Source organism: Topomyia yanbarensis, chromosome 2 (genome assembly GCF_030247195.1).
Source record: "Topomyia yanbarensis strain Yona2022 chromosome 2, ASM3024719v1, whole genome shotgun sequence".
Classification (NCBI taxonomy): Eukaryota; Metazoa; Arthropoda; class Insecta; order Diptera; family Culicidae; genus Topomyia; species Topomyia yanbarensis.
Genome location: NC_080671.1, coordinates 273,447,697 through 273,474,319, shown reverse-complemented (window position 1 = coordinate 273,474,319; position 26,623 = coordinate 273,447,697). Strand labels below are relative to the sequence as shown.

At 42.9% G+C, this 26,623-nt stretch overlaps 2 protein-coding genes across 2 annotated transcripts in view; one reads left to right on the top strand and one right to left on the bottom strand.

The window, feature by feature from the left end:
• Nucleotides 1-26,623, top strand: part of LOC131683153 (uncharacterized) — a 529,082-nt gene that overhangs the window by 213,696 nt on the left and 288,763 nt on the right. The window lies entirely within an intron of this gene.
• LOC131680345 (uncharacterized) lies at nucleotides 19,049-23,326 on the bottom strand. The gene has a single exon (XM_058961064.1). It carries the CDS (start codon nucleotides 23,324-23,326, stop codon nucleotides 19,049-19,051), a length of 4,278 nt encoding a protein of 1,425 aa, XP_058817047.1.

Sequence of the window (26,623 nt, the reverse complement as noted above, 5' to 3'; positions counted from 1 at the left end):
TTCTCCATAGCTTGTCTCTCTACCAGAGCTTTTGTTTGGAGTTCTCGTAGTTAGGGTTCGTCGCGGTTGCGGTAATTACCGCAACCGCGCGGTATTTACCGCACCCGCACCGCAAAATCTGCGGTGCAGTGAGACACTTTTTCCCGCAGATGCGGTGCGGGAAAGAGCTTTTACCGCGCGGTTTTACCGCATCAGGAATCAGTAGCGTCTGGCTCAAATGGCACGTTCCCCATGTTGATCGGAGATTTGTGCCTTGCCAAGAATCGTCTTTTCATCATTTTCCTGATGGGAAGGATTGGGGAAGTGGTAAGGTTAGGGGTAAGGAAAACAACGACACAGAACAATTAAAACAGAGCATTCTGCACCCCCGGAGTGATGCTAAACGATCTGCAGGTGCTACAACAGCAGGAATAAAACTTCCAACCCCCGGAGGGATTTAGAACCTCTACTCAAACAGTGAGCGGATATATCAACACCCTCGAGGGGATATTGTCATTCAAATACGGCTAAAAAACTATAGCTCTTTACCACACTGGGTTAGGAACAAAAGCATATCCTTAAATTTCAGCTCTCTGTACATAGGTTCATCTATGTATGGAGAACCAAAAATCCGGATGCGCAATTGCATTAATACAGGGCAATTGCATATCAAATGATATGATGTTCCGTAATCGGATTCACAAAGATCACATGAATAATACTCAGCGCGCTGAATAGTAGCCATGTGATAATTGAGTTTGCAATGTCCAGTCAGTGCCCTGACCAGAATACTGCAGTTGTGCTTGGAAAAATGCAACAAATTTCTTGACATTTTCGGATTCACATCCGGCAGAAAAGCCTTTGTTTGAACGCAAGTTTGCAAGCTACGCCAATGGTTGGCATGTTCGAATGCAGCCCAAGAGCGAATCTTGTGCTTTATCCAACTTATTGACAGTGGTAGAACTGGTTCTGGACCAACGAAATCAGTCGCAGCGCCAGCTCTAGCCAATTCGTCCGCCCATTCATTTCCAGTAATACCGGAATGACCGGGTACCCATAGAAGGTAGATAGCATTTGAAATGATAAGTTCTTCGATTTGAGTTCGACATGCGATTACTAATTTCGATCTCGAATCTGCCGAACTAAGTGCTTTCAGGGCAGCCTGACTGTCAGAGCAAAAATAGATTCTTTTACCGCAAATTCCCCGTTGAAGTGCGGATTGTACGCCACATAGAATCGCAAAGATTTCTGCTTGGAATACGGTACAGTATCTACCAAGCGAATGAGATTGGTTTAATGTCATTTCATGACAATAGACACCAGCACCGGCTCGGCCCTCCAACAAAGAACCGTCTGTATAACAAACTACGTATTCTTCAAGTTGTCGCTCCATCCAGCCAGACAGCCATTCCTCACGAAGAGGAATTCTCACATTGAAAGTTTTAGAAGGAAAACTACATGTGAGTGTAAGGTCACTGGGAGCAAGTGTATACTCATCCCAAGTAACCATTTGGGGCCACAGTCTTGTGTGGCTAGTTACACGATCTATTGGGTTACTGTTCCAGAGCCCAGTAACCTTAAGACGGTATGCACAAGAAAGTGCTTCTTGTTTCATAAACACATGTAGTGGTTTTATGTTCAAGAGTGCCTCGAGAGCAGCAGTAGGCGTTGTCGAGAACGCACTAGTCATCGCCATCAAGACCATCCTCTGAAGATGGTTTAACTTTGATTGGATTGTCATGACTTCTCCCTTCTGCCACCAAACAAGGCACCCGTATGCCAGTATTGGTCTAACAATTGTTGTGTAGATCCACTGAATGTACTTGGGTTTGAGTCCCCAAGATTTGCCGAAAGCCCGTCTACATTGGCCAAAGGCCATGCAAGCTTTCTTGATCCTGAAATCGATGTGAGCTGTCCAATTAAGTTTTGAGTCGAGAATTACCCCAACGTACTTAACTTGATCTTCGACAATAATTTCAGAGTCAAAAAACTGCAATGGACGAGCTCCGGTTGTAATCCTTCGTTGCGTGAATAGCACCATTGAGGTTTTATTTGGATTAACTGATAGTCCAACATGAAGACACCACCGCTCAACAACACATAAGGCTTGTTGCATCAAATCAAAAAGTGTGTTAATGCAAATACCGGTGATCATTATATGATAATTATCGGCGAAACCATACGTCGGAAACCCAAGCTCATTTAGTTTTCTCAACAAGCTATCGGCGACAAGGTTCCATAGAAGTGGTGACAGCACACCACCTTGAGGACATCCGCAGACACTCAGTTTCCTCATCTCTACTTTTCTTAACGATGAGCAAAGACGTCGGTTGCTAAGCATTGCGTGTATCCAGTTCGTGATATATGAAGGTACTCCATGATCTCGTGCTGCTTCCAAAATGGATTCGAAAGACACGTTGTCAAAAGCGCCTTCAATATCGAGAAAAACTCCTAAACTTGATTGCTTTTGTGAAAAAGCTTTTTCAATGTTGTAGACAACATTGTGTAACAGGGTGGTAGTAGACTTCCCCCGCTGATATGCATGTTGCATTGCATGCAGCGGGTGCTCGCCCAAGCTACCATCCCGAATGTAGTGGTCGATTAAACGTTCCACTGATTTGAGAAGGAAGGAGGTCAGACTGATCGGTCTAAAGCTCTTTGTCTCCTCATAAGTGACGCGGCCACCTTTGGGAATGAATTTGACAGTTATTTCCCGCCACGCTAATGGAATGTATCCTGTTGCAAGACTGCAAGTAAGAACCTTTTTCAAAATATGCTTGAAGTGTTCATATCCTTTTTGTAGTAGAACTGGAATAATTCCGTCCTTTCCCGCAGACTTATACGGAGCAAAACTTTCAATCGCCCATTTGATCGATTCGGTTGTCACAATTCTACGAGCAAATGCCCAAGAATCAGAACTGCCTGAAAAGAACTCAGGGGCAGTCGTCAGTGATGGCTCCGTACAACCTGGAAAGTGTGTGTCAAAAAGACAGTTGAGTACTACATCTTCGTCAGATGAGTATTCACCATTAGCAGTTCTAATGGAACTGACATGAAAATCTTTCGATTTCGAAAGTAACTTATTTAATCTACTAGTCTCGTTGAGACTTGAGACATTTGTGCAGAGGCTTTTCCAACCACTTCGCTCAGAGGATCGAAGGGCACGTCCCTGCGTCCCTGCGTCTGTGATTCCAAGCTCTCCTACATAACTTTTTGAGTCGAATAAGTTCGGTATTCCACCAAGGTGTTCCTCTAGAAGCACGCATAACTCGAAGCGGACAAGTCTCTTGGTATGCTGCTACTATGAGTGAGCTTGTTTTATCCACGACCTCATCCAAATCACTTGGAGATTCAATCGTCGGAAGATACCCATGAAACCTAGTCGCCAAGCCCTCTTCGTAGAGGTCCCAGTTCGTAGATTTGGGATTACGATAGGTGACGATATCTAGCGAGACGTTTAAATGATCAAAGACGATGTACTTATGATCAGATAACGACGGTTCGAGCTCGTTTGGTACGAGCCAGTTTGTCAACTCATGCGTAATACTGTCAGAGCAGAGAGTTACATCTAACACCTCTTCTCTGCCAGGTCGTGCAAAAGTTGGGCGGTTTCCTGCATTATGAATATGCAGATTTGTACTACTAGTATTCCATCAATTCGGTGCCTCTCAAATTGATATCAGAGCTGCCCCAAATTATGTGGTGGGAATTTGCATCACTGCCGATTATGAGAGGAAACCCATTTCTGCCACAGTATGATACAACCCTTTTGAAATCATCAGAATGTGATGGTTCATTATGCGGCAAATATGCCGAACAATAGACGTATTTCTTGTTTATGTTGTCAACAGTCATATTTACCATGACAGTACAAATATCACGAGTTGTGAGGTCCGATATAAGACAAGCGTCAATTGCACTATTCGCAAGTATATATGCACGAGGCATTTCACGTGGATTTGTCATGCCATTTTTGTTGAAAGCTACGAAGACGGGGTTAAGTAGCTTTCCAACATAGAAGTTTCCTTTATGGAAATACGGTTCTTGAACCAAAGCTATGGAAGCTTTCCCTTCCTGCACAAGGCGAGATAGATTCATAGTTGCTGTACGTTTATGCTGAAGATTAATTTGTGCTACTCTAACCATATTCGATTACAGCACTACACATTTCATCATCAGCACTTGTTGTACAGCAACTAGAAGATACCAAACACGTTGGCTTATAATCGCATATAGCGAACCCCGAAATGGGTATTAGGGACATGAACATCATTTGAATCCCACGATTTGCGAAGAAACGAACGTCCGCTGTGTCAGAGATTCGCATAACACAGCAAGGGTAAGACCCACGACACTCCGTGCGCGACTGGCATATTTTAGTCCTGCCAGCCATTCAGTCCTCGGCACGGAGTAACACCTTGACTTGAGGACTCCTGTTTTCAGTCGCCTCCTACGACATGGGAACAGGAACCCAGTGGATCAATTCTTGGTTGACATACTTCAACCCGCCGGATGCCACACGGCCTCTAGACTGGTTTTGTCCGGAGAAAGATAATAGAGTTATCAACCTCCTAGTGGACCACAGCCAGTTACTGGGGAGTTCGCCCGGCTCTTCCCAGGCTCCGTTCACCATTGAGAATATTTTAAACCCCCTCAACAATTTTACCCATAGCACGGGTCGCATGACACTATGGAATTGGGGTTCCCTGTTTGGTGTTACCACCGGAACAGGTAGTCCGTAGTGTAATTCTTAGCCGGTTGAAACAACCACTACCGACACTACACGGCTTATCTAGGCTGTTCGGAGAAAGAAGCTGACATTGATGAACAGCTCCCATAGATGGCCGAACAGCCGGCTCTATTAGATTCTCGTAGCCATTCGTCGATTTTTTGGATGTTTGAGCTCGACTCGAACTCAGTATCTTCATCCGTATCTTGATCCAGTAGTGCACGTTCAAGCACCAACCACCTCCAGTTGCTTTTTCTCCATAGCTTGTCTCTCTGCCAGAGCTTTTGTTTGGAGTTCTCGTAGTTAGGGTTCGTCGCGGTTGCGGTAATGCGGTGAGACACTTTTTCTCGCATATGCGGTGCGGGAAAGAGCCTTTACCGCGCGGTTTTACCGCAACTGCACCGCAAAAAACATAATTGATAAAATGATAATTTTGATCATTCTAAATTGATAAACAGACTGCTATTACAAAAGAAAATCTAGCTGCGCCCGAAATATTTTGACGCTATTATTTTTACGACATATTTTGGACTAGTTATTTGATACTTCTAAGTAAAAATTCACAAACTAACCATTTCAAATACATAAAATGCAAGATCCAAATAGAGACAAAATTATTACATCATTTAAAAACAATAAATTTGTACTCTTAAATCCAATTTAAAAGTGCATCACTTCTCCCGATTTCTGTTGGTAATCGTGGAATTGTGAATCGTTTTCGATATCAATTTTTCAATTGCGAATTTTGACTAATTTAAAGGAATTAGAGATGAACTAATTATGCTGGGACTTAAACACAACCCAAAGAATATAATTATCTTCGTCAAACCAAACGAATTTGCAATAATTGGCAGTAAAGGATACAAATGTATGAAAGCGTCCAAAATAAGGAGGGGTTCAAATTTGGATGATTATTCTATCATTCGTTCATCAGCATCGTATTTCTATCTTCTTTGATCGCTGTGTAAATTCAATGTGAATTTTTCTACAGTCAATTTTAATGGACTCTTTCTCAAAAAGTATGCTACATAACTTCTTTTCGCGTACTTCCATTCAAATTTACTATACTTTTCTACCAAATTAAGTCCTAATATTTTTCAGTTGAGACTATTTTGTAGCTTGTTTAATGCTTTTTTTGTCAAATACCACATAGTTTGACTCCCGTTCACTGCAATTGAAGTTTTTGCCTTTGGCTTATTGGCAAAATATTAGAGGAAAATACATTAAATGCTAGAACTTTCGAACTACCCTAAGGAAAATTACACTTCATACACTTTCAAAGGGAGCAATCTTAGTTGATGAATGAGAATAGAGTACTTGACAATCTGTAACTGTCTTATGGCATGTACAGGAGCGTTTTATTTTGTATAGGAGTTTCAAAGTAGAACTGGAACTGAAACATTCACATCCCCAGCAGAGCGTTTTGTTTTATAATTTCGAACAGTTTTGTTTTAAAATTTAAAACTGTTATACGATACCGTTCTATTTGTTGCTGATTTCAAAACACGTTTAGATCTGCGTTTTAAATACATGGAAAGTACTCAGTAAATAAATTTGAATGCAGTAACGCTGAAGGTATTGCGGGACATGAATTTTAAACTGAATAAAACACCCGCTAAAACTGCTGCTGGGGACAGCAAGTTCTAGTTTTAAAATTTTCAGTTTTATAATGAACTGTCAAAATTATGCATCTATAACTGAAACACTCCTGAACATGCCCTTAGTGTGTTCGACGATTTGTTTTCCTCCACCTGTTATAGGTGGAGTAAAACAAATCGAAAATATCTTTTCAGTCGGATTATTTTCATGATGGAACTTGACCAACCGGCATTGTACGTCTTCGGAATGACTTTTACAAAATAAAAATTTACAAAACAAAATTTACAAATATAAAAATTTTACCGCATTTACCGCATTACCGCGCGGTGCGGTAAATAAAGTGCGGTTGCGGTAAGCGGTGCGGCTTTATTATTTTTTTGCGGTGCGGACAATCCATTTACCGCCCACATCCGCACCGCGACGAACCCTACTCGTAGTTTAGCTGATCTATACGAACCCTTCGACGACACCGAGACAGCGCTTCCGCTACGACAGGATTGTTCGGTCTTTTCAGTGATAATACTCAATGGAGGCAACATAGTTTTCCTCGTAGTTCCTAAGTTGCTCTGTAATGACGGATGAGTTGATGGTAATTCGTACTGGGCAACGCTTGCAGTTTGTTGACGGAAGATCGAATATTCTGAAAAGAGCGTTCGTTGCATTCGGTCGAGCTGTTCGCAAAGTTCGCGATTGGTCTGTTCCAGTACTTGCATGCGTTGGTTGCTCTCGGAGTAGCCCGATTCCAATCCTACTGAACCAAGTTTTACCAGTGTAGAGGATGCCAGTGGTGCCTTGTTGTGATTTTCGTTTTCTGCTCCTGCAGTTTAATCTGGAGAAATGTGGTAGTGCTGGATTCGACAGATTTCTTAACACATCCGCTGCAGATCCAGGGACCATCGGGAACTTCGTTGCTCACTTGTGCACACTCATAATGGTACAAAAACTTGCATTCAGCGCAATCCACCATACGATTACGACCGAACCTCTCACATTGACAGCATTTCGCGCCAGCTTTTCCTGGATCGCGCTTCGATTTGATATCGATACCTGCTACGCTTTCGGTAGACATTCCGGTTTAGTTAAACGGAAAATTTAAGATGTTACAGTAATATGCAACAGGCGTTTCCAGAGTTTAAATACGATTTATTAAGTCGAATTAAATTTTCCCTGCAAATGCAATTGATAGGAACAATTAGTATGAGCAACCATTTAGCATATGATGCGAGAGGATTATAGTTTCAACTTACGTTTAGTGCCGTATTTTCTTGTTAACGACCGGAATATGATCCCTTGCGGTAATCATGAGTTTATGAACTGTACTGGTAATCGATATAGGTAATCAGGCTTATTATGCGACAATCTTATATATATATATATATATATATATATATATATATATATATATATATATATATATATATATATATATATATATATATATATATATATATATATATATATATATATATATATATATATATATATATATATATATATATATATATATATATATATGTAAATATTACCTGCTAATCCTTAATGGTGATAAATTTTAATTCTGGTAGTTTGGGTAGGTTATGTTAATGATCTTATTAGATAATTAACCTGCAAATCGCATGTGGTATGAGAAATAGATAAAGAAATATTCAATATGACTTTTTAACTAAAAGAACTAATTTCCCCTTGAAAGTAATCCACTGCGCGCACAAATTATACCACGCTCTTTCTTGGTGAGAAATGTATAACAAACGACCGCAGTTTCTAAAGAAATGTTTGCTTCGGTTCTGAACTACTAGCTAATATCTGTCGCTGCTATAGCTTCTTGGTGTTAGTATTTCGCATCTCAGTGCAAGGTCGATCGATGTTGATCCCATCGGACGTCGCAGGGAGCGACTGCGTTTTATAGTGAGGTGTGCTCACCAAAGGGCGTAACACTCGGGCTGGGTCATTTGACAGAGCGTCCTCAATCGAATCGACGTCATGGGATCGGCGGAGCTCCTCCAGTTCGCGGCGTCCGATTAGTATCTGTTCAACTGTGAGTCTGGAATGACAGGTATGACATGTCGGTGGATCCCCGTCGGTCAGGAGGTGGGCGTGGGTTATTTTAGTGTGTCCGGTTCTAAGGCGGGAGAGTACACATATTTTCCAATGGTTGGTTTAATTTTGCGACAATGTCCTCTGGTGGTTCGCCAGTAATTCGCGAAATGTTCTATTATTTTTTCATCGATCAATCGGTGGATATCGGCTCCTGGGACCTCTTTTGTGAAATAAATTGTGCAGTTGCGGCCTTGGCATGCCAGCCGGTCGGCTTGGGTGTTGCCGTTAATCCCGCTATGTCCGGGGATCCAACATATCGTGGTTAGAGGATCCAAGGCGTCATCGATTGCCTGGACGAAGGGATGACGGGATATCCCTTTGTCAAGTGCATTGAGTACTGAAAGCGAGTCAGAAAAGATGACTACTGGAATATCAGGGGGCTTCTTGAGAGTAGCTAACAAGATAGCGGCTGAGCAGCTCGCTGGAAGTTTGCGGGCGAGGTCAATATCAAGACCATATACTCCGAAACCGACTTGATCGTCCAATTTGGATCCGTCGGTGTACAGTTTTAGATGGTTGCCGTATTTGCTAGCTAGCTTGTTGAACTCCGCAAGAATTACGCTAGGTGAATCTCCAGCCTTGATCTTTTTAGTCAAGTAAAGGTTGATGTTTGGACCTCAATCGTACCAGTTTCGTCGGAAAACTCGAGGCACATTGGCGATTTCTGGTAAGTCTTCTCCGGTGAACTGATTGTAAACGTTCCTGGCAGTGTTCAACAAGCAACAATCGTTTCCAGTGGAACGCAACAGCACGTTTGATGATGCTGGAGGCTACGAACCAGGGGAATGGAAGCAGGCCCGATTCGACGCACGGAGCATCCGTAGGTTAGCTGGGTAGGAGACTAGAAGCGGAACGGATGGATCCGTTGTATACCGGGGCAAGCGTGCATACAAGCAAGTCGGAGGAAGAGCTTGTGAGCTCGATTCCGTATAGAATTTTGCTGGTTATTAAGCTCTGACTTATATTAAGGATTGTGTGTCGATTAGTCCTGCGGTGTCGGTTACTTATCGCACGAACCAATCTACGACGACTTTTGCAGTCATTATTAACCCTGCGAAACTGTGGTCCGAAAGTGCCAGTACGGTCGATTGAAACACCTAGTATGACAGGTTCCTTTCGGTAGCGTAGCATATGACCATTTAGAGTGACCGGTCGGTCAGTGGCACGATGATGTGTTCCACAGAGATGTGTAATTTCGATTTTACTCGTCGATACGTTGAATCCGTTCTGCTCGGCCCAGCGACCGATTGCATTAACTGCGGCTTGTAATTTTCGCCGAACCCGTTTAGGGTGGAGACCAGATATCCACTAATAGGATATCATCGGCATATACGAAGATATGTATCCCTTTTGGCAGATATCGGTAAATGGAATTCATTGCAATGAGGAAGAGCGTTACCGATAAAACTTAGCCCTGGGGAACTCCGGTGTCTTCGGAGAAGAAATTGGAAAACGTACCACCGATGGCAACTCTGAATCGTCGGTTGGTTAGAAACTGTTGGATGTAAATACCTAAACTTCCTCGAACTTTACTGATGCAACTTAGGAGGCTTATGGAACGAAAGTCCTGGACCGATCGTAGTCCTGTGGTTCTTTTCGGTATGGGTATCACGAGTGCTTGCTTCCACGAGTCTGGGAAGCGTCCACTTTTACAGATTTGGTTTAGGCTATCGAGAAGGGCCCGTTTATCTCGAGCAGGAAGATGTCGCAACATGGGGTATCCGATTTCATCTAAGCCGGCGGATTTACTTTACGCCGACGGAAAGGTTCACAATACGCGTTAACCGAGGATAGTTCAACGAAATATTGCCCAAGCTCATTGGCAATTTGCAGGGGGTCGTCAAGTGGGCCATTCGTGGTCAATATGTTGAAGCCGCTCTGTCTACGTTTCCCGCTAAAAGCGTTTACACGTCGCCGTAACTCTGCAGTAGTCGAATCCGGATGGATCCCGTCGAGAAAATCAGACCAACTTTTGTCTTTGGCTTCACGAATAACTTTCCTACTTGCGTTGCGGAGTTCTCGAAATGTTGCGGCGTATGTTTCCCTTTCTGGGTGATTAAGTGGAGTTTTCTTTAATTTTCGCAGGGCCTTACGCCTATTTTTGAGAGCTGTATGGACTTCGGGACACCACCAGTGAACGGCCTTGCAGGAAGGTGTGCCGCTGGTCCAGGGAATGCTGTTTTCTGATGCTTTGACGATAATGTCGGATAGTTCCTCCGGAGAATAAACGTGGTCTCGGTACGCAAGGTCTAAATAATTACTTTCGAAGTCCTCCCAGTTGGCTCGATCATAGAGCCATCTTCTTCGACGCGTGGTAGGAGGAGGTTGTTTGCTGAGGGTTATCTGGATGGGATAATGGTCGCTGCCGTGGGTGTCTGCAGACACTTGCCAGCTAAGTAGACCAGTAATGTTACTGGAAGTGATAGTGAGGTCGATGGCTGATGATGCTCGAGCATTAGTGAAGGTAGCATCAAATGATTCAGTTACGGAAGCTACATCGTTTTCTCTTTTGCTATCCACTTTGCTTCCCCAAGCAGTGTGGTGCGTGTTGAAGTCTCCCATTATATGAAATGGGCGTTATAATTGGTTGTATAAATCACTGAGTTTCCCTTTTAGATTGCTTGTTGCGCCTGATGGAAGGTAAACGGAGACCATGGTGATCGGAAATGGATTATGTAGTCTGACTGCCAAGGCTAGTAGCGTAGTTTTCACTGGTACGACGGAGGAAATACAGTCGGATCGAATGGCTAGTGCAATTGACTGGTAGATGTTAGCCCCTTGCTTGGCATGCCAGATAAACTGTCCATCGAGTCAATCGCTAGGATCAAGATCATTCCGGATATGTGTCTCCTGTAGAGCCAAACATATGGGATCTAGTCGGTTGATAAGCAGTTGTAGATCGCCCAGTTGATTGCAGATTCCATTGATGTTCCATTGAATCGAAAGACATTGGCTGTTTGGAGAAACACGTCTTGAGGAACTGGCAGAAAACCCACCCGCAGTACCTATATCTGATGAGTTTGTTGGAGTAAAGGCTGGTATAGGGTCCGTGTTACGAATGGAGGGTTTTGGTGCTATCGGTGCCGGAGTAGTGTTTGTAGAACAGTTTGAACTGGGTTCGCGAAATCTCATTGGATGCCAGGAGCAGCCGGGTATAGGGCTTAGTTCTCTCGATAAAGTATTATTGTTGTTTGAAGCCATTTGATTTAGAATTGTGATTTAGTCCAGAGTATCGTCTTGTTGGCGTTCCAAGCACCACTGCGGGTTATATAATTGGAAAAAAATCAGGTAGATCCTTCCGGAGATAGGCTTTTGTGCCCTTTTCCGTCCGGATTCCCACGTGGTCCGTCAAAATTATCGAGGAGGAACAGGCGTTACTGCCTTTGTGCGTCTCCAGTAGCAACACAATAGTTCCAGGGTGCCGCGGGTTGTCCGTCAGTTCCGGTGGGTTTATGGCCTCCGCACTGACGGGGCCACGGCTGCCCTGTTGGAGATGGTGCAATTCGCAAACTACCATAGTCGCAACTGATCGTGACCAGCATTCAATGTTGTACTGTCGACCTTTTGCAATAGCGGTAGGTCGAAGTTGTGTTATATAATAGGATTGGTCTTCCTTTAGAGTGGTTTCGTAGATAATTTTAGTTTTTAATCTGGGATGAAGTACAACGAAATCCTTCCGGGGATATGCCTTTCTGCCCTTTTCCGTCCGGCTTCCCACGTAGACCTGCCAGATGACCGAGTAGGAACAGGCGTTACCGCTTTTGTGCGTCTCCGTTAGCAACACAATGCTTCTGGGGCGCCGCGGGTTGTTCGTCAGTTCCGGTGGGGTGTATCGTCCGCACTGACGGGGCCACGGCTGGCCCACAAGGAATTGTGCGGTTGGCCTTCTGCCATAGTCGCGACTGATTGTAGCCAGCATGTATCGTAAGGTGGTAGGCTTTCTGATATGGCTGCATATATTTGACACTTATGCCTGTTTTGCGGTTGATTTATTGTCGTGAATGCTGTGTTTTCTGCGCAGCTAGAGGTGAGAAACAGTACATGGAAAAGTAGGGATTTGGTTTGGGGAGTGGTGCATGGGTTGTGTACAGGTGCCCCAACAACATCGAGATCATCGAAATTCGGCACTTTCGATGCCTGAGGGGATGGAGAGTTTGGAACAGTAGGATAAGCAGCTATTAGAGATATTGTGTTGGTGATAGGTGGTGAGAGTTTTTGGTCGTTAGCTTGCATTGTTTGCCGTCCCTTGAAGTTTAGTTCGATATGGTAAGATCCGATTTCCGTCAGCGATATCTTGGTTTGATCCACCGTCACTAGTGCTTTTAGTTAGGTTTTGTGGGTTAAACTCAGTTGTGACAGCGTTGCCGTGGTGTCCTAATTTTGGTTTCTTGGAACGACCCCTGGTGGTCGTCCCGGTTGGTGTTGCAAAGGAGACTGGGGTTTGTTTTCGCAGTAAGCGGCTCGCTTCTTCTTCTTCAACATTTTCAATGCTGGCTGCCGATGTAGAGGGTTGATTCTTTTTGGTCCAGTTGGTCTGAGAGTTTACCACGTTTTCGCTCGCGCTATGCTTGCTGTCGATTTTGGAGATGGAAGGTTCCCCGACAAGTTTTCTGTATATCTTTTCAACTCGTCCGATATGGCTTGTATTTGAGGGTTGATTGGAAGCCATTTGTCGGCGGAGTGTTGCTACTTCTTGGCGCAAAGCTTTTGTTTCGTTGTTAATTTTACGTGCCTTATTTAGTTCTTCTCGCAGTTCTTTTATTAGTTGGTCCTTCTCGTTGTCTTGGCAGCTTGTTTGGTTGGCATAGGTTGTTGGTTGCTTGTTTCTTTTCAATTCAGCCCTTGCTTCGCCAAAAATAAGATTATTGTCGGTTTACAACTTTATGATTACTTCTTCTTTTATATATACAGTTTCGATCTGTGGGTCCGTGATCCCCCTCACAGTTACGGCAGTATTTAGGGTTCTCGCATGACTGAACCCCGGGTCGTTCATGGATCTGAGAATACGTGGCACAAATGGGAGTTTCTGAGCAGTTCTTTCTCGAGTGCCCGTACTTAGCACAGTCATAACATAGAAAGGGCGACTGATAATATCTGCGGACTGGGAGACGAATAAGGCCGTAGTAGACATGAGAGGGGAGTAATTGACCTTTGAATGTGAGAACTGCGAGGGGAGTGTTCCGGGTTTCATTACCGATTTTTTTGTGATTCGGCGAACATTGACCACGCCTTGGGAGGAGAGATTGTTTTGAGATCTTCCTGGTTCAGGTCAACGGTGTCAACATTGTAGACTACTCCTTGGCAAACGTTAAGTGTAGGATGTGGGATTACTTCAACTGGAGTGCCGTCAACAAGATTTTTTAAACCCAATAGCTTTGTGTAAATCGTTCTCGCGGATGTGGGGAGTACGTATCGGGTGCCTCTTCCTTCTTTAGAGGCTTTTATCACTGTCCTCGGGTCACAACCAAGAAACAGCTGTAGGGTTTGATTATAATTATAAAGGGATTGGACGTAAGTTTAGCTTCGGGATGGGATGGTGATAGGACTGTACTATTGTCTACATTTGTCGTACTCACCGCTTGCAGAAGTAATGTTTGGTTAACGATTCTGTCCCCGTCTGGTTGCATCCAGACTGGCAACGTTCTTGTTAGCTTTGCAAATACAAATACAAACCAACATTTTCCCCTGTAATCGCAATCATAACGCTTTGCAAAATGTTCAAAATCAAGTAAAATATGCAATGTTTCAAAATCATTTTAAATTACACTTTGAAAAATTGCAAAACGCACTTGTGCGGGGGTAAACTTCACCACAAGAGGGCATAATTCACTACAACGACGGGATAGAAAGCTCGTTGGGCAAACACGTAATTTTATTTTCTGGTGGGATTTCACAAAAGTGTAGCTTTAAGGTTGCACAGAGAATGCGTAAAATTCGCAAACGAAAAAAGCAGTTTTTTTCCACACCGTATGTCAGATCTTCATAAAAATCAATCAGCGTATGTAGAATGTTGTTACTGTACTGCTGATTGATTTTTATGAAGATTTGACACACGGTGTGGAAAAAAACTGCTTTTTTCGTTTGCGAATTTTACGCATTCTCTGTGCAACCTTAAATCGCCTTAGGTTATGTAATTATTAGACACATTCCGCGGGCTTGTACACCAGAAGGAGGGTTTGTTTTATCTTATTTTGGTATCATAATATTTTTTCCTCGATTCGGTAGTGTTTAAACCATTGAAAAGTTATGTAATCCAACTATTGACATTTTGACAAATAGTTGAAAAATATATAGAAAAGTAACTTGAATTTTACGGAAAATGGCTTCTGAATTATTGACTTCTAAGAAAAGTTCTATTTCATGAAGCTATTATTGAAATATATATCTGTTTAAAGGAATTTGTTCGTTATTGAGTGTAGAATAATAAGACTAGAAATATTTTTTTCTTGATTTGACCACTAATACTTTTTGAACTAATAGAAGTTTTGGTTGTTTCTGCGTCACGTCACGTCACGAAAAATGCCTATTTTTTAATTTTATTTAAAAACTGAAATTTTGTTCAAATATATATATATATATATATATATATATATATATATATATATATATATATATATATATATATATATATATATATATATATATATATATATATATATATATATATATATATATATATATATATATATATATATATATATATATATATATATATATATATATATATATGTATATATATATATTGTCTTTCTATTCAAAAATACTTTTCTATAAATTTTTTTATTGGATGTTCGGAACTAAAGTTAGAACAGGATACACTTTGCATTGTAACGTCACGTAATTTAACTTTTATCAGACACTTGAATGATTTATCAGATATAGTGTCAAATTTCACATCGTATGGTTTATTGAAACGCTTTTAAGTCGTTTCGTAAACAGGAAATTATACTAGCGTGATATTTATAAATTCAGAATGTAAGTGCTTAAGGGGTTATTTACCATCGACACATTCTTTCGTGATGTTAGACTATCAGCTCCGGTGCGTAAGCAAATGCGTATGTATTTTGATTACGCTAAACGATAATAATATATTTACACACCCGTTTTCGCACCGGTTTATTTCTTTTCTCGCGCAAAAATAGATGAATAGATGTCTCAATTACATTTTCTAGTAGTCTTGTGTAACTCGAAGTCTGTGTCTCGCGCGTTTATTTTACAAAATCTATACTTTATCCTTTTATGTAACGCCTCGCGAAGAGATGAGTGTTAGGATGCGTATTCGAACGGCATTCATTTTTTTACTGGAGGTTGTTCACCAGAGGGCTTTGATTTGAAATGAAAATACAAAGCGCGTGAGTACTTGGCTGGATCACAATGTCTACCGGAATGTTTCTCTAGCTACTAGCATCAGTTCTCTCCTGCGACACTTGTGGATGATGCAGGGAATTCCTCGGTCATGGTAGTCACGGGTGTTGAACTAACATTCCTTCCCATCCCATGGTTGGCCTTTTAACTACTTTACAACTAAAAGGTAATTAAAACTAATTATCTGAAAGATATGAGGACATTATTCAATAAAAATGTTTCTCACCTTTCCAATGGATCTAAAAGATTTGAAATACAAAGTATATATATATATATATATATATATATATATATATATATATATATATATATATATATATATATATATATATATATATATATATATATATATATATATATATATATATATATATATATATATATATATATATATATATATATATATATATATATATATATATATATATATATATTGTCTTTCTATTCAAATATACTTTTCTATAAAGCCTACAATTTTTTTATTGGATGTTCGGAACTAAAGTTAGAACAGGATACACTTTGCATTGAAACGTCACGTAAACTAACTTTTATCAGACACTTGAATGATTTATCAGATATAGTGTCAAATTTCACATCGTATGGTTTATTGAAACGCTTTTAAGTCGTTTCGTAAACAGGAAATTATACTAGCGTGATATTTATAATTTTTTTAATTTTTTTTAATTATATGGATTTAGTTCAGTGAAAAAATATAGCTAGAAAGAAAATACATTTATTTATTGAATTCAATAAAATCATTTCAGTAACAAATATCGTTCTTTTTCCCAAAAATTGTTTTATTGAAATGATTGCAAAATTATTCAAACTGGAAATGTTTATTGAGATTAAAAGTTAATTATTGTTTCAATGCAAAAAATGCTCGTACCATTAATTTTGCCGATTGAAGCAATAAACATTGTATAATTGAATTCAATAAGACATTTTTTGTTCAAATATGTTGAAATTTTCTATGTAATAATAATTATGAGAATTCATAGAATTCTATGAACTAATGTTTGACCGGCAGTTATTGTCTGAAGCATATGCTACGACGGTTCCTAATCAGGAGTGCAATGAAGAAGATCTCATCCTAGATATTACGAACAGACTTGCGGTGGAAGAAGCCTTTCGGACATTCAACGATTGTATTGCGGAACCAGTTTTTATGAACGATCGGTTTCGAGGACTTTCGTTTTCGGCTTATTCAGGAATACTTGGTAAGATGGACTGTACCCACTCGAAATGGAAACATTACTGTACAACTTGGGCAGAATAGTGTACAGTAAAACAAAAATAATGAATGGGTAGCATTTTATGCGTGGCTTCAATAATGATATTAACTTGCTGAAGTAAACTGCGTTGTTTTCCGAGGTTGATACACGGAGCACGTTAATATAGTCATCACATCTCGTCTAACTTAGAACTAGAATCAGGAATCAGTAGTAGTTGGCTCAAATGGCACGTTCCCAATGTAGATCCGAGCTTTTTGCTTAAAAGACAATTATCAAAATTCACGTTGAGTTCCAAACCAATATTCACCAAACACATCTAGTGCTCGTGAACAAAAGGAGTATTGTCATCTCTTTCGTGACAGCTGTGAACTGCGCTGAGCCAACAATAGTTTCTCCGGACATCAGCAAGCAGCAACTAGCCGCTAGCCGGCGCTACTGTCGGCCAACTGACTTCCAGTTATCGGTATACGGAGCTTGTGTATACCCAGTAAAGTTCAATCGGAAATGAGCCGGAATTCGGGCTGGTTTTAGTCCATATTCCGGCTCCATTGATAAAACCATTTCTAACTAGAATGTGTCACTGAAGCCAGAATGCGAATTAGAACCAGCCAACGTTCCGGCTGAGCTTAACTTGTAGTATTCTGGCGCCAATAACACAACCATTTCCAATTAGAATAGGTTGTATCACTGGAGATGGAATACTAACTACAACTACAACTACATCTACTTCAAGAAATAAACATTAAGTGCGTACCCTTGGGCAAATTGGTACACACGAATTTGTGGCAAATTGATACAGTGTATAAGAATGAATAGTGCATTTAACTGAGCTCGTGTTGTGCTATTAGTTACGTCAGTTAGGATCGTATCGATTAAATTATAGTTAAGTTTGCTTGTAGGCGCAACTCCTCGTCGCGCACTAGCGTTTTTGACCTACGCCTTGTAGAGCTGGTAGCAACAAATTTTGTCCACAGATCGACTTCGGACAACGCGGACGGTACTAGGAACGCGGACTTATTCTTCGGCCAAATAGAACCCTTTTGTTCTGTGGCTGTGGATTTTCTTTTGTGGGATCGAGAATAAATAGATCCTGCTCGTATGACGATTGATTTAGAACTAACTTTTATTGTGCATTATTCGTTATCTGTTTCGTGTCGATTACTGTCTCTCGTGAGTGTCTCAAACATGTATTGTGTATCATGTACAAATTAGTTGTGTGTAGTGTTTAACAATGTGTGGTTTTAATTTTATATGCAGTGCAACCAAATTTATTTTATTTTAGATTTTTATCAAATTATCTCCAACAACGCCGGCCGCCGTTGAAACGGTTGTTTCAACTATCATTCTTGCCCGACGGCGGCTCCTTTTCGCTGCTTGACGGACCAGCTATTTCGCCTTCTTCCTTCATGATCGGCACCTCACTGGGGAGCAGGTAAACTTCAGTCACTGCGCGTTTATACAACCCCCTGGCTGTACGGACTTCAACGACTCGAACGTGACCGTCAGATCCAGACCAGACCGTAACGATGCGGCCCAGATTCCACTCCCAGGGAGGAAGACCATCTTGTTTTAGTAGGACGAGCGATCCCACCTTCATCTCTTCGCGTACACGTTGCCACTTGGAGCGTTGATGGAGTTCGCTGACGTATTCCCTTGTCCAGCGCTTCCAGAAGTCCTGGATACTACGTTTCATCTCTTGGTAACGAGTGAGCCGACCAACGGGATGCTCAGTATAGTCGGGCTCTGGAATGGAATAGAGTGGCTCTCCCACCAGGAAGTGGCCGGGAGTTAAACTTCCTAGATCTTGTGGATGGCTAGACAATGGTGAGAGAGGACGAGAATTTAGTATGCTTTCGATCTGAGCCACGGTTGTGGTCAATTCTTCTAGAGTAAAAGATCGGCTTCCAAGAATTCTGCGAAGGTGGAACTTGAAGGATTTTACTCCTGCTTCCCACAAGCCACCGTGATGGGGAGAGCGAGGAGGGATGAAGCGAAATGTTATCCCATTTTCCAGGCAGTAGCCGTTCCACCTTTCAGTGGAGAATTGTTAAAGATATTGCTGGCGCAGCTGCTTTAGTTCGCGATCCGTACCGACAAAGGCGGTTGCATTGTCGCAGAACAAGTTTACAACGCGACCGCGACGTGCGATGAACCGTTTCACCGCATTGATGCACGCGACGGACGTCAGATCGGTCACGACTTCGAGGTGTACCGCCTTCACCACCATACAGACGAACACGGCGACGTAAATCTTAACGTTTGCTCCTCTCCCAATTAACGGACGAACACCGAACGGCCCACAGTAGTCCATACTATTAGAAAACACTCGTGCAGGCGTTATTCGCACCGATGGTAGAGGTGCCATGAATTGTTCCGTTGGTTTCGGGGTGCAGCGGAAACAAGTCACACATTGGCGAACAACCTTGCGAACTAGGTCCCGTCCGCGTAATGGCCAGAATCTCTGTCGTATAGTTGCAAGTAATAGAGTAGGTCCTCCATGCAGAGTTCTGAGGTGGAGCGAACGTGCAATCAACCATGACAAATGATGTTTGGCTGGAAGCAAGATGGGTGTCCTTGTGTCAAATGATGCCGACAGCTTGACTAAGCGACTTCCGAGCCGTAACAGACCGATTTCATCCAAGAACGGATTGAGGGTCTTGAATGATGATTGTAGTTTTTTATCCTTGCTCGTTAAACACCGTTGTTTATTAGTGGATAAATGACGGATTTCTTCAGGAAACTCCGTTCCTTGTACTAAACGAATAAGTGATTTTAGCGAATGATCCACCTCAGGGGGCTGTAGAGGGCCCTCAATGCGATCTGCTTTCGGACGTCGAGCGTTATTACAAAACCGAAAACAGTAACTAACTACTCGCAGTAGCTTACCCAGGTCTGAATATCGGTCGATAATCGAGGGATCAACTTGTGCCGTCGTGAAAGTGATTACTTTACGAGCTTCTTCATTACGGATTTCCTGCTGGTCACGAGTAAGCGAGATGATGTCATCCGGCCAATCTCTGACGGATTGCACGAGGTACTCCGGGCCATGCCACCAAAGAGGATCCTTCAATATTTCTGCTGGCAAAACACCGCGGGATATGCGGTCGGCTGGGTTTAACTTGGTCGGAACATGGCGCCAACAATCACCATGGGAGAGTTTTTGGATTTCTGCTATTCTGTTTGATACGAACACCTTCCATACGTTTGGCGGTGATCGGATCCAATGTAGGACTATGCTGGAGTACGACCAGAACGTTGCCTTTCCGGCAAACTTTATGCTTCGCACCTGCGACATCAGCTGACAGCCCAATACAGCAGCGCATAGCTCCAATTTAGGCGTTGTGAGTCCACGTAACGGAGCTACTCGACTTTTGGCAATGATTAGCTCGCTGATGTTGGACCCTGCTCCATCCGAAGAGACAACGTAAACGCACGCGCCGTAGCCGTTGTCCGAGGCGTCGCAGAAGCAGTGCAATGCGTAACCTTCGTCAGTGCTTGCTAGAACTCGTCGTGGTATCTTCAGTCTCGCTAATTCCGGAATTTCGCTCCGAAAACGAAGCCACCAATCACGTAGATTTTCAGGAAGTTCTTCATCCCACGGAATTTGAATAGCCCAAAGCTTTTGAATAATGATCTTCGCACTCATCACCACCGACCCGACTAGTCCCAGCGGGTCGAATAACTGCGCTAATTCGGAGGCCACCACCCTCTTTGTGACCTTGTTCAGCTGAGGAAGAGAGGGGATTTTGAAGCCAAATTGATCAGTCCCGTGAGACCACAAAAGCCCTAGCGTCTTCACTGCTCCAGAACCGTCTATTTCAGCTTCCGGTGATAACTCCTGCATATCGTCTGGCAAGTGTGCCAGAATCCGTGGATCGTTCGCGCTCCATTTTCTTAAATTGAAGCCAGCCAGCTTCAGAAGATCTGCTAGCTGCTTGCACGCTTCGATTGCTGTTAATAAATCGTTTTCTCCAGATAACGCGTCGTCCATATAAAAGCCTTCCAGAACAATCTTGGCGCCAAGCGGAAATCTGTGCCCTTCGTCTTTCGCCAGTTGGTTTAGCACTCGAGTTGCAAGGAAGGGTGCACAAGAAGTCCCGTATGTCACTGTGGTAAGTTGGTATCGCTGGACTTGTTGCACCGAGCTAGATCGCCATAGTACTTGTAGAAACTTTCGGTCCAATGGGTGGATCCAGACTTGGCGAAACATTTTCTCTGCATCTGCCTTGAACACGAAACGAGGAATCCTCCAGTTGAGGACGATAGCGAGCAGAGGCGGCTGAACGATCGGTCCAACGAGTAATATATCGTTTAACGACAACTGGGAACTGCCTCTACAGGTTGCGTCAAAGACGACGCGCGTTTTTGTGGTGGAACTATCAGGGCGAAAGATGGCATGGTGTGGTAGGACAAACTGGGGATTTTCGACACGCGGGCTCAACTCCATGTGGCCTAGTGTTGCATACTCTTCCATAAACTTCACATACGCGTTCTTAAATTGGCTGTTTAATTCAAATTTCCGCTCAATTGCCCAGAATCTACGTTGTGCCACCGCAAACGAATCGCCCAACATTGCAAGCATTTCCTCCCGTACCGGAAGTTGAACCATGTAACGACCATCCTCTGTCCTGGTCACATTTCTTCGGAAGTGCTCTTCACATGCTTCTTCCAACGGAGTCATCGCCTTATAGCCGTCGAAATTTTCTACTTCCCAAAAGCGTTGTAACTTACTATCAAGGCAGGAAGTACTGCTGATTACACAAATTGAAGGACTACGCGATGTATTGGATAGACGACCTGCAACAACGTACCCAAACGCTGTCCTTTGAAGCATCGGGTAGCCGGTAGAGAGATTGACCTTGTGTGCTTCCAATAGCGAATAGAATAATTCACCTCCGATTAGAATGTCGACCCCAGAGCTGATGTTGAATTTCGGGTCTGCGAGCGGGACGTTGTGGGGAATATTCCAACCAGAAATATCGATATGCTTGCTTGGAAGCGTTACGGTGATATGCGGTATGACGAGGCATTCGAGAACGTAGTCTAAGCCTCCGAAACGAGACGAGATTTTAATCATAACCTTCGAGCGAATATGGACTACTCCTTGGCCAATACCACTTACTTCGGTACTGGTTCGTTCACGTTTTAGTTCCAGCTTTCGTGCTAAGGCTTCGGATATAAAGTTCGCTTGCGAACAACTATCCAGAACTCCGCGAGCGTAGTGGTAATTTTTGTTGACATCCTTCACCTTTATCGCCACTGTGGACAGGAAGATTTCATCGCAGCGTGTGCTGGCGGTACTGCCTTGTGGGACAACACTTGAGGCCACAGGATGAGAATCCAATGCGGGATGGTTGCCGGACGATAGCGAAACGGACGGCTCAACCGGCGACGGGGAGGGAGCAACGACGACCGAATACGAGTACGTGTTTTCCGAACCGGACGGCTTAGACCCGACGAGTGGCGGCATCGAACGCGGAGGTGGTAAAGAAAACGATTGCCGTTCGATTACGGATGGATGCGACGTTTCTTGGTATTGCACTGAGGGAATTACTTCACTGGTCGACGTTGAACAAGCTAGCACCATGGGAGACGGTCGATTGTTAACCACGGTAGGTGGCGGTAGATGCAAAAGAGTGTGATGTTTTCTAGAGCAGCTTCTACAGCTTCCACTGCTGCAGTTCTTCGCGACGTGTGATCCCTTCAGGCAGTTAAGACACAATCCATTTTTCTTTACCATTTCAAAGCGTTGTTTCACCTCCATTCCAATAAATTGATCGCACTTGAATAGAGGATGCGCTTGTTTACAAAGCGGGCATTTGACTGTAACCTCAATTGCTATGTAAGTGGAAATCGATTTGGATTTTGTGGGTTTAGATTCGACGGTTTGCATCGGTGTTTGTAATAATTTAACCGATTGTAGAACGCGAGATGTTTTGCGTATAAATTCTACCAACTGGTTGTAAGTAGGACGTACGTTCTCCTCGCAACTATTTTCCCATTCTCTCAAAGTAGCGGGATCTAGACGCTTGCTTAATGTTTCGACTAACACTGTATCCCACAAATCAGCTGGTGTATCCATTTTCGTTAGCATACCGACATGATGATCAAAATCATCAACAAGTTCATACAATAGTGATGAGGATGCTTTCTTCACTGAAGCAATTGCGAAAAGTGAAGCGAAGTGATGCTTACGAAGAAGGTTAGGATTGTCAAATCGTTCACAAATCGATTTCCACGCGATCACATAATTGTCCGAATTGACCTCCATATTGGCTATGATACGAGCGGCATCTCCCTTGAGAGCCGCCTTCCGGTAATGCATTTTCTGCACCGATGAGAGATGATTGCTTGTATGTATCATGGACCGAAAAATGTCCCGAAACAGAATCCAATTCGATGGACTGCCAGCAAACTCTGGAATATTGATTTCTGGTAACCGCACAGAATGCGTCGGTTGCACCGGCCGAGGAGTAACCACCGCGCTGGAGGGATGTGGGTCTGCTGGTAGTTTGCTCATAAGAGACGCTTTCAGCTCAAAATACAAATTTTCGAACTGAATTCGCTATTCCGACACAACGGGCTCCGTATCTTCATCGGTACCATCATCTACGACGACACCCTCTATATCCTCAATTTCATCCTGTACTCGGGCAAAGGCTGCCCACAAACGATCGAGGGAGTCAATTCTCACCTTCAACTGGTGAATATGACCTTGCCGGAATTCATCGTTAAATAACTTGATACGTGCGGCAGAACCCAATATGGTCGCTCTTTGCCGCAGTAGTGTCTTCAATTGTGCTGCCTTTGCAGTGGCAGACCGAGAGGAGCGTCTTTTCATTTTACTAATATATTAGAAAAGGTTTCACCCACCTGGTATCGATGACTTGGGTTGTTCTTGCCGTCGTTCCTTAAAAATCACGTCGTGCCCTTTGGATGGCAAAGGTATCAGATGGTCCACACTCCTGACGAATTACAGTGCCGAGAAAGCTTTAGCAGAGACGATGCTGGATCGATCCACTCCAATGGCGATTTCACTGCAATGCTCAGGAACAAAGAAACCACGCTGACGACGACAATGGCTACCATTCGAGAACTTTCTGCAACGTGGTCCCGGGTTTCGGCACCAAATTTTGTAGGCGCAACTCCTCGTCGCGCACTAGCGTTTTTGACCTACGCCTTGTAGAGCTGGTAGCAACAAATTTTGTCCACAGATCGACTTCGGACAACGCGGACGGTACTGGGAACGCGGACTTATTCTTCGGCCAAATAGAACCCTTTTGTTCTGTGGCTGTGGATTTTCTTTTGTGGGATCGAGAATAAATAGATCCTGCTCGTATGACGATTGATTTAGAACTAACTTTTATTGTGCATTATTCGTTATCTGTTTCGTGTCGATTACTGTCTCTCGTGAGTGTCTCAAACATGTATTGTGTATTATGTACAAATTAGTTGTGTGTAGTGTTTAACAATGTGTGGTTTTAATTTTATATGCAGTGCAACCAAATTTATTTTATTTTAGATTTTTATCAAATTATCTCCAACATTGCTGAAAAGCGCAATTCTCAGCAGACCTCGTGAAAGTGTTTGTGTATGTTCCGGCTCTCAATTGCGAATCTTCGTGGTAGTAGTAATAAAGAGCGAACCATTAACACTGCCAACGTGGAAGGTGTGTGTACGCCAAAGATCTCTGCTGTATGGAGCATGGAGAGGAGCATCAAACGGATAAGTTTATTTTGAATTTATTCTTTTTGTGTTAGTGATGGGATCTTGTATTTAGGATTTTTGGATTTTTGTTTTAGGGTAAAGTGCCTGTTTTCACCATGTTGGGGAGGGGCCTCGCTAGGTCGTTGGTTGCTCGGCCTGCGGTCGATGGGGTGCGTGCGGGTTGGCATCGACTACTTTTCTTCGTTGTTTGGAGCCGGGATAGTAACGCGGGCGCTTTGAGAGCGGTGAGGTACTTGTGTTTGGGCGCAGCGGGGACTCGAGTCGGGATGGCGGACGCTGCTCTGGCCGGCGGCTTCGGGTGGGTGGGGTGATGGTGGAGGCATGGTGACGGTAGGCTTATCGCCCTATATTTCCTACGTGTTTTAACCGGTTGTAGTGTTCATTCGAGGTGACCGGTTCTTTTGAGTGGCTCTCCATGGCAGTTTGTTTTGATAGGTACCGAGCGCAGCTGCAGTACAGTGTGCATAGGTATGTTTTTTCCTGCTCTTTTGAGCTTTGGAGATGTTTAGTTCGCATTTACACAATCGAGTGTTCTCCGCACACTGTTTGACAAACTGAGCATATTTAATGCACACATAAATGGTTGCTCGTTGTTTAGGAGCGAGTGTGTCGATGGGATTTAGTGGTTACGGGGTGTAGTGGCTTCTTGTTTTTTTTGTATTCGCAATGACAGTTGCGTGCAGGTTTTGTTTCGGGTTTGTTGTGGGCAGATTTGTACTAGTATAGCTTACCACCACTTTGAGGTAATATCAATTTTTATTCTCACATTGCATTAGTGCAATGCTGATGTAGGAACGTAGACTCTTTTAGAGTTTGTTTATGATTTTGTGACCTGGTAGCGAAGCATCATCGGGAATGTAAATCCGCTGGAATGGTAAATGCTTTACGAGTCAAAAGTTTATTGGGTTACTGAATCGGAGAATCGTTTGATATATTTGAAGGTAGTTGTTCGAATTACGCACGTGGGTTGCTGGACCTACTTGAGCTGCTCTTGACGGAGTGGCTGTGGGTTTTGTTTCGGTACACAGTTTTATTGCGCGCCCCAGTACATTGTATTAGTGTGACGAGAAATCACAGCTGTTCTTTTAGGAGCGGCGCTCGGCTGAGTTGATGGTGTTTCGGGCAACTTTTTGTGATGTCTGAATAATGGTTGTCGGGTTTGATATGGATTAATGGGGAGCGGGGTTCATCGCATTTTTTCTGTGCATATTCGTTGATAGTGGGACAGTTCCTGAACTCCATTCGTTGCTACACTTGTTGCGGATAATTGTGGGACGGCCGCGTGTGTAGAGGGATGATTTTAGCAATGATGACAAGTGAACCGCACGAGAATCGAGTGCGAGCGCCCAATTTATTTCATTTTTCGGGTTCAGGATAAGAAAAATCAATGGCGTTTCAAACTAGCCTACTTTCATACAACATGTAATAAGACTACTTGTCTCGTGTAAATGTCTACCGATCGGAAAATCAAGCACAGGTTAACATAAATAACTCACTCCGGATAGCCGGCTGTTCGGAAAATGCATTATTTCTTTTCTCGCGCAAAAATAGATGAATAGATGTCTCAATTACATTTTCTAGTAGTCTTGTGTAACTCGAAGTCTGTGTCTCGCGCGTTCATTTTACAAAATCTATACTTTATCCTTTTATGTAACGCCTCGCGAAGAGATGAGTGTTAGGATGCGTTTTCGAACGGCATTCATTTTTTTACTGGAGGTTGTGCACCAGAGGGCTTTGATTTGAAATGAAAATACAAAGCGCGTGAGTACTTGGCTGGATCACAATGTCTACCGGAATGTTTCTCTAGCTACTAGCATCAGTTCTCTCCTACGACACTTGTGGATGATGCAGGGAATTCCTCGGTCATGGTAGTCACGGGTGTTGAACTAACATT